General features: G+C 38.4%; 1 protein-coding gene across 1 annotated transcript; it reads right to left on the reverse strand.

Annotated features, from left to right (window-relative positions):
* Nucleotides 1–587: 587 nt before the first annotated feature.
* c6orf62.L (chromosome 6 open reading frame 62 L homeolog) lies at nt 588–9,046 on the reverse strand. Its single transcript, XM_018267828.2, has 5 exons — nt 7,368–9,046; nt 5,264–5,440; nt 4,495–4,617; nt 2,774–2,908; nt 588–1,806 (listed from the first exon to the last, which is right to left on the reverse strand). The coding sequence occupies exons 1-5, from the start codon at nt 7,494–7,496 to the stop codon at nt 1,681–1,683; spliced, it is 690 nt and encodes a 229-aa protein (XP_018123317.1). The 5' UTR covers nt 7,497–9,046; the 3' UTR covers nt 588–1,680.

A 9,046-nucleotide genomic window follows, 5' to 3' on the forward strand; every position in this document is an offset into this window, starting at 1 on the left:
ACAGCAGAGAAGGTGGGGCAAGAGGAGCAAACTGAGCATGCTCGGGGCAAGGAGGTTTAAGCTGAAAACAGGAAGTCTGATACAGAAGCCCATGTTTACACAATAGAAATGCAGTGTTTCTTTTGAGAGGACTAAGAGCAGCATTACTTTGAGGGTTTACTGGTGTATTTAGGTGGACCTTTCTGATAAGGCTTACTTAGTTTTAACATTTCCTTCTCCTTTAAAGAAGAGACTGAAATATGACTAGGAGAAGGCCTGACCAAGTAATACTATGTAGCAAGAACAATATATGTGCTTTGCTTTTTAAAATGGGTCAGAAGAAGGTAAATAATTCAAAAACGATTTAAAAAAAATGAAGGCCATTTTTAAAAGTTGCTTAGAATTAGCCAGTCTATAACATACTTAAAGGTAACAAAGGCTAACTACTTTAAATTGACAGGCAAGTTTTGCTGAGATTTCTGGGATTTTGCCTGAAAAGTAGAAAACCAAGCAACTAGAACATAACATTGTTCTACAAATATTTCCATTAGATAACGCTCAGTGTCACAAAATGTTCAACTGTATAGAAGTTAAATACGACAGCAAGATCAGATTTCAACTCATTTATTTTAATTTCCAATGTAATCCAATTTCAAACAAAAGCTAGATACAATTTTAAATCAGGTAAGCACTAGTATTAGCCAAAGGGAATAGGCCTATACAAGTTAATCCATAAAAGGCGCAGAAACCTTTTAGAAAAGCCTTCTCTTAAAACAATACAGTAGTCAACCTTATCATTGCACAAAATAAAAAATGATTCTTTGAACCAAATTTCACACTTCAAACTTCTTTTACAATTTGTAACAGTGTTCTAACATTACTTTATTGAAACCACCACCAAGGGTGGGTTTTTTTTTTTAACTATAGAAATATTACTTTATTTTAGGAAAAAGTCATATTTGCACAAATCGCCAGCAGGTTTGTATTTCGATTCCTATCTTCAGAAACATGGTTTTTGAGATGTCCAAGAATTTGAACTTGTTTTAATATATATTAGTTACTGCAGACTCCTAGGCTTGTGCCCCATAGGTAGGGAAACAATTATGCAGCAACTGAGAGAAGATATCAAAGTGCCAGTTCTCTTTCACTGCCCTGCAAACTAAGATATGAAAGCAAATGCTGAATAAACCATTTCTTGTTCGATATATCTGAGCCAGTCTTCATTGTAAGCCAACATAGTGTATGCTTTAAGAGATTGATAGTGCTTTCATAATACAGTGAAGCAGCGAAGCTATTTATACAGCTTACATTCATTTTTTTTTCACCCTCAATACTGTCATCTAAGTGATGTTAGGGGAATGACCAGTGCAAATGGGAAGACCACCAAACAAAATACCTTGTTGTTTCAGATACATTTGATTCAGTGTGTCACAGTCCCATCAATTCACATTTTAAGAATCTACAACAAGATGTATCGAACATCCTCTCTTCACAAGGTCCACACACAAGTAAAAAAAAAAAAAAAAAAAAAAGAAATTAAAGAAAAAAAAAAAAAGTTCTGATGCAAAATGAGGAAAAAATATCCAGCATGAAGATTCACAACATACAAGTGTTCTGAGCATGAGTCCATATTCTTCTGTAATTTAGAAGAAAAGAAATTGCTGCTAATAACTGATCTTCCCAGTTTGACTGGTCAAAACTTTATTCTGGCATGTAAGGGCGGAGGTGATCCTCAATAGTGCCAACTACCCAATGGGTGAGCTGCTCCTGTGGCAGGTACAGACAGATGCTGCATAACTTGAAGATTGTAGCTTTGCTTTTCGGAGTCTACAAACAAAAGATAAACATGTTTAAAGAACCAATTGATAAAGATTTTTAAATAAATATCTTCTATCATTTGTACGTATGTTCTCATAATATTCACCCTGTTAAGGAGTACCACATAAAGGGGAACTCCTGCTTCCAAACCAAAATTTGATAAAGAGGCCCACATAACACAGAAACCCCTAATATACCCATCACTGTTACCAGTTTCTTCAAAAAGTATGAATAAATGCCATTTTATATACTGAAACCCAGCTGGTTAACAGTTCTTCTCTTTCTGCATCATTTGAAATCCTGGCAAGGAAGGATAGACTAAACACTGATGTTACAAAAACTGCACCACAGCTTACAGACAGCATGCAGGAACTACATAAACCACAATGCATTGCACTGTGATGTTCCATTCCTTATTGAAATCACATGTGCAGAGAATTGTTAGGTTTGGAGGATGCAGGCTGAGGACAAATTGCTGCTGATACAAAGTAACGGTAGTCAGCCAGCCCAGCAAAGTAGTCAGAGAGATCAGCAGGAGAGCAAGGGGCTAGGCTTAGGGAACTGTTTCAAACCATTAATAATCATGAAAAGTCTGCATATTTTTTTTTTAATTGATGTATATTGCAAAGTTGCTTGAAATTATGTTGACTTTTTAAAAAGCTCAAGCTATGTTTGTGTGGAGTTCAAATCCCTTTAATATTACAAATTTGAATACTAATCTAATATTGAGCAACCAACAGTTTGTGGCATAGATTGCCCCATGTCTGCATACAAGTAGAACGCAATAGACACCTCCCTACTGCTATAAATAAGTATTTAACAAAACACTTTTACTATACGCATGCCAACAGTATCCTAGGTGTTAAGATTTGTACACCTTGTTTAACTAATGTTTCAATATTAAGTATGCCAAATGTGTGCAATTTATTAACTGTTACCATACATTGCTGTTTAAAGGCAATACATTTTGAATTACCTGCAAATGTTGTCTATCAATAAATAGGAACACTGACTGGCTAGGATTGTTTACAACAATACCAGTCTTGTCTTTTCGGCTCAGAATGTGCAGAAGATGTTTTTCATAATCTCCATGATGAAATTCAAACTTGGCCTAAAGTATCGGGAAAAAAAGTCAGTAATTACAAAGCATGCTTGATAGGATACATTTTGAACTATTAAAACGAGTAACCCCCGAAATCTGCAATACATTTAGATATGGGGTAGCCTTCGTTCTTCTCAGTTTGTATGTGAATAACTAAATTGGTTCTAGATGTCAAACAGCAGCAGCCATGAGGGTTTAAATGCCCTTTAGAATGTGTGATCTAGAATTTACTAGGCTTTCGTTCTCAAGTCAGATATCTAATGCAGTTTTTAAAAACCTGAGGACATTCTGACTTGTGGAGCATGCTTGTATTTCTTTTTTCCTCTGCATGGCAATAACTTCTCTCATGTTTGACAAATATAACATTCCAATAGCACCTGCGAGCCTTACTCCTTCCCTTAAAAATGCAATCATACGTCATCGGATTCTGTCAATGTGACTTTTCTTTGTCGTCATTTGATGTTTTAAAAATAAAGGTAGCAGCCTTGTTACAGCCAGTCATAAAACCAGTTATACCAACCTACTGTATACAACAGCTCTTATAAAGGCTCACAGAAATGTAAGCTGTTATTACATTAGTATCCATATTGGTTTGTAGATAAAAAGCAAAAAAAGAGACTGCTACAGCTCACCGCTCTTCCCTCAATCCAGGTGCTCTGTCAACAGTGTCCCCACTGTAAATACAACGAAACTCAACAGGCAGACGGCACTTCTGGGATAAGGTTTAATGGGGTTGCTGCTGTTGAAACCTAACGCATTTCGGGAGTGTATCCCTTAGTCATAGGTTCTATGACTAAGGGATACACTCCTGAAACACGTTAGGTTTCAACAGCAGCAACCCCAATAAAGCTTATCCCAGAAGTGCCGTCTGCCTGTTGAGTATCCATATTGGTTGAACTAAATACCATTCAGAGGGGCATATATTTAAGAAAGAGTGAAACTAGAAAGCAGCAGAAGTTCACTTTGACAAGCCCTATTCTGGCCATCATCTAGCAGTTAGGCATGTTTTACATATTAATAAAATATGGAGGTGTCTTTTTTTCAACCTAAATGACTATATTACCAGGTTACTTGTATGGGGTTTTTTCGGGACATTTAATGAAGGGTGAAAGCTAGTTCTGCATTCAGTAAACAAGCCCTTAAAAATCCAATAGAAATGGAGAGAAGCAGAATTGGCCTCATGATCTTTAATGAGCTCTATGTGACGATTTATCCAGCAACAAAACACTTTTTCCCCCGTTATATCTACTGGACTGCTCATTTCAGAACTAGTTAGAATAGTCTACCTTGTAGGGATTCAGCTGAATCTATGCCTCTTTCAGCGGATTTGGCTGAAATAAATCCTTCAAACCCTGTAACAAATAAAGGTGGGTGATTTTTTTCACATTATCTGCCCCAGGGTTTTGCCAATGTAAATTAGGGTTCAGATTCAGACAAATCAGTGGATTCTGTGCATTGCTATTAGCTATGACAAGCAATTGTAGCATTCTGTCATTTCTCAGTTTTAACTAAAATTAAGTATATTTCAGCTTAGCATCTTTTTTTAAAATTGGCTAGGAAAAAAAAAAAATCTATATTTTACAACCTTGATTTACCTGAACTGGCCTGTAGGGTTCTTCCGATCCCTTCCATCTTGAAAAAAGAAGACAGACAATCTTCTCTATGTCGTTCCGTGGCCAAAGAATAAAGTCCATCTCTTGAGTGCATCCAATGACATCCTACATTGGGAGGTACAACAGCTAATTTACATCAGCATTCTGAACAGAGACATTTGCCTGTATTTTATACAGTCATTTAAAATATAACTAAAGACCCAGGATAACGGAACTATGATTGCAAATGGTCATGCCAAACTTAACAGGAATAGCTATATATTGCGAAGCTTTAGAGCCTGTGGTAGCAGTTTTAATTAAGGCCCACAAGCAACATTATAGAAGGTGTTACTTTGAATATTATTTCCAAAAAGAACAAGTTTCCCAAAGTTTTTAAATCACTTGCACTACTCTTCTGCTTTTAAATGAGGGCGACACTAACCCCAGCAACAACGAAAAAACTCCTCTTGCTCCAAACCTACAATTCTAATATTTTTCTTTCATTACTTAAGCTTTCTATTCAGGTCTCCCCTTATTTATTGTCCAGTCTCACTGAAGCCATAATGGTTGCTGGGGTAAATTGAAACAAAAGCATAATGTAGCAAAAAATGACCAAATGCAAATGGTCTAATTACCTCACACTAAAAGTTAATTTAAAGCCGAACTACTCCATTACAAAATTACAACTCAGGATGTTTGTTCTATAAAATTAATAAAATATATATACTACATTTATGGATTATACACCAAAAAAAAAAGTTGTGTTTTTTACCCTGCGCATGGACTGGTAGCGAGGTGCATGAAGCTGTACTATATCCTTCTGTAGAAGCTCAAGGGAACTTTCCAGGGAATAGCTGGAATCCCGCACACCTTTCAGAATATTTTCTTCATAGTTATTGGTCATAACTGGAATCACGTCAGCTACCTCAAATAAAGCCGACTTCTTTTTCTACAAGTAAAACATTGTAGTTCATGACATGAATTTCTTTTAATTCTATACAGTTTGCTTACAGTTCAAGTAATCTGTATGTCCATTATAGAAACCAATTTATTATACAGTACTGCAGAATATGTTGGCATTTTATGAATACATGTTAATAAATTATAATGGCAGTTGCTAGATACAGACAAACTGTCCTGACTATGCAGGAAAAATGAATGAAAGGGAAAAGGGTATTCCTGCTGCCCCTAGTTTTTCAACATAAACCAAGTGCCTGCCAGTGTTTGAGGTAAGGACCTTGTAGAGAAAAAACATCAGTTGGTAAATAAAAAAAAAAAAGCAGCTATTTAAAGGAAAAAAAGAAGCTGTAGAGGACAGAGAAGATGGTATACAAGTTTAAAGGAATTGTTCGGTGTAAAAAAACTGGGTAAATATATAGACTATGCAAAATAAAAAATGTTTCTAATATAGTTAGTTAGCTAAAAATATAATGTATAAAGGCTGGAGTGATTTGATGTATAACATGTCAGTCAGAACACTACTTCCTGCTTTTCAGCTCTTTTTTTACACTGACTGGTTACCCTGGCTACCAGGCAGTAACCAGTCAGAGACTTGAGGGGGGCCACATGGGTCATATCTGTTGCTTTTGAATCCGAGCTGAATGCTGAGGATCAATTGCAAACTCACTGAACAGAAATGTACCATGTGGCCCCCCTTCAAGTCACTGACTAACTCAGACTTATAGAGCTGAAAAGCAGAAGTTGTGTTCTGGCTGTTTTATTAGACATTGTTCACTCCAGCCTTTATATATTACATTTTTGGCTAAATATTTTAGAAACATTTTTTATTTTGCACAGCCTATTTACCCAGTTTTTATTTTCACACTGAACTGTTCCTTTAAGAGAATGTAGAGAGAATGGTGGTGTAAAAGAGCAAAGGTCAATATAAAGGAAATGAATAAACAGCATGTTGTAGAGAGAAAAACACAGTTAATAGTTCTGCTCAAGCAAACTTCTGCACTGAAATCCATTTTTCAAAAAGCAAATGAAATATATAAGTTTAAAATATGATATGGGCCATGGCAAATTGTTGGTTTCACAGTAGCCCCAGACACGTGGCTTGTGCTCTGATAAACTCCAGTCACTTTTTACTGCTATACAGCAAATTTGAGTAATACCACCACCAGGAGCCAAACAACAGAATAATGGGAAGGTAACCAAATAACAGCTCCCTGATACAAGAGAACAGCTACCTGGTAGATCTAAGAACACTACTCAATATTAAAAATACAGGTCCCGCTGTGACTCCTTCGGTTACATCGAGTAGGAGGAACAATAGCCTGTGAGAAAGCAGTTCCATCCTAAAGTGCTGGCTCTTTTGAAAGCACATGATCAGGCAAAATGACCTGAGATGGCTGCCTACACACCAATATTACAACTAAAAAAAATACACTTGCTGGTTCAGGAATGACATTTATATTGTAGAGTGAATTATTTGCAGTGTAAACAGTGTAATTTAGAAAAACTATACCATCAAAATCATGACAGAAACCCTTTAAGTCTTGAAAAGACTTCTCTGCAGCCCTTTAAGTTACTAGGAACATTTATTTTGCAGGGCTTCCAAGCTTTTAGGTTATACTCTTAAATGTAACTTAAAACATTGAAGAAAAACTTCAGCGGCAATGTTGCTTATAGCAACCAATCGGCAATTAAGATTTCAACAGTCAGACAACTTACGAAACAAAACCAAAGATCTGATTCGATGCTATGGGCAACATCACTGGTTATGTTATTCTCCACAGCATGATAAATAGGCCCCATGAGTGTGGAGTTATCACTTACTGCAATATGCTATGGGATCTTAAAACATGAAGCTGAAAATGGTACATAGAGAACAAAGCGATGTAGCCGTTTGTTCAATAGCCCTGTTTTATTACCTTGTCCTTGAACACAAAAGCGACGTACATCTTGTATTCAAACTGGTCAGCTAAAGACTCTTTCTTCTTCCGTAGCTGAGAGCGCAGTCTGTTAAGAGCCTGCTTCTTGCGAGAGTTTGGGTCCCCCATATTTTGTTGTTTTTTTTTGTAAGAGCTGGTGCAAACGCTTATAAAGCTTGTTGCTAATTGCAGGTATTTATTTTTGCACGTCTAGGACACCAGTTTATCAAAAACAAGCCATTTACGTGACTAAACCAACTGGTCAGAGCAAACCCAAAGCACTACTCAGGCAGTGTGCGTGTTTAAGCCTTACTATCAGGGTCAGGAAATATATAGGGCTGTACAGTCGTGACATACAGGTTGGTGTTTTTCGATGGAACTAAAAGAGGCATTTTTCCAACATTTAAAAAAAAAGTTAAAACACCAGGGTATAATTGAAACAAAAATATAAATTTATTCCCTGCCACTATCCTGTACCATAAAACCCATCTTCCACAGGCATGTCAAGTCTCCCTGCCCAAAGAAAAGAAAACTCCAGACTAAAACTTAAGCCATCCTCAAGCCTGCATTCTAAACTCCAATGGTGTCAATTCGATTTAGGCCAACTGCCCGTCTACAGCTTGTATATCGTGACAATCTATACTATTTATCTGTGTGGTAGGGTGAGAGGAATTGTTCACAGCACAAGTTGAGTTTTCCCACGGTTCCTGGGATTTGGCCAGAGATTGGGACCATGTTTGAGTGCAGCTGACAGCCCCTGGGGAGGGACGCCATGATGCCAGGGAGCTAAAAGAGTACGCGCTACGGGAAGTAGACTGGACCAAAAAGGCCTTGTACTAGGCAGTTACCCTGTCACTAGACACTTGCATGTCCGACATCCCATTATAAAGTTGGAGCGATTAAGTCGTCACACGTGATCATTCCGAACTTTGATGCAAGTGTTCGAGAGGAATCGCACGAGGAGACACTCAGTTAAAGGGGCGGCTGCACTGGTGTACTACTATGAGAGACTGGCTGTGTGGGTATTGGGGAACCGGGGTTGTTGTCTCTGTAGGGGGAGGCTGGCGGTCGTGAAGGCGAGAGCTCCAGGGGGATCCATGTCAAGAAAAGACCAGGGACCCCAACGGACCCCACTGCATCAAACCTGCACTGCTCAGTGTGCCGCGCACCCTAATACACCCCGACCCACCCATAGTCCAGACTCGTTCCGCGCTGTGACGGGATAAAGGAGATGACAGAGAACGTTGAGGAAGCGGATAATCAAGAGCAGGCGGAAGGCCCCGGTGGCGCGCAAACGTCCAATCCTGACCACAGCTAAAGTCGACAGGTCGTTTGATAACCGGCGCACACTGCCAAGGAGGAGGCAGGTGTAGCGACCGCACAGGCCTAGCACCGCAAATAACCACCTGGCGTGCACACAGAGACAAGATGGCGGCGGCTACGTCACCGTATATATTATAGTCTCGGGATAAAACCATTTGACAACGACGAGAAAGTGCAAGAGCTTCGGGAAACATTGCCATCCGTTACTATCTATGGCGAACGTAGGTAGCATAGCTATTTTTCTGTGGCCATTACAAATAAAACGAATGCACGAGCCGGCTTACTATATAGTAGTTAGTTAAAAATTGCTACCCCGACGAATGGTTTCGTCCATTGTGTAGTTAGAACGTGGAACT

The sequence above is a fragment of the Xenopus laevis genome, chromosome 6L (genome assembly GCF_017654675.1).
Source record: "Xenopus laevis strain J_2021 chromosome 6L, Xenopus_laevis_v10.1, whole genome shotgun sequence".
NCBI classification, from domain to species: domain Eukaryota; kingdom Metazoa; phylum Chordata; class Amphibia; order Anura; family Pipidae; genus Xenopus; species Xenopus laevis.

Bases quoted from the DNA above. Each gene is read 5' to 3' on its own strand.
- c6orf62.L (XM_018267828.2), bottom strand. From the start codon at position 7,496: ATGGGGGACCCAAACTCTCGCAAGAAGCAGGCTCTTAACAGACTGCGC. The intron at 5,441-7,367 runs GTAATAAAACAG...TTTTACTTGTAG, and splicing joins CTTTTGTGTTCAAGGACAAG to AAAAAGAAGTCGGCTTTATT. The intron at 4,618-5,263 runs GTAAAAAACACA...CTCCCAATGTAG, and splicing joins GCTACCAGTCCATGCGCAGG to GATGTCATTGGATGCACTCA.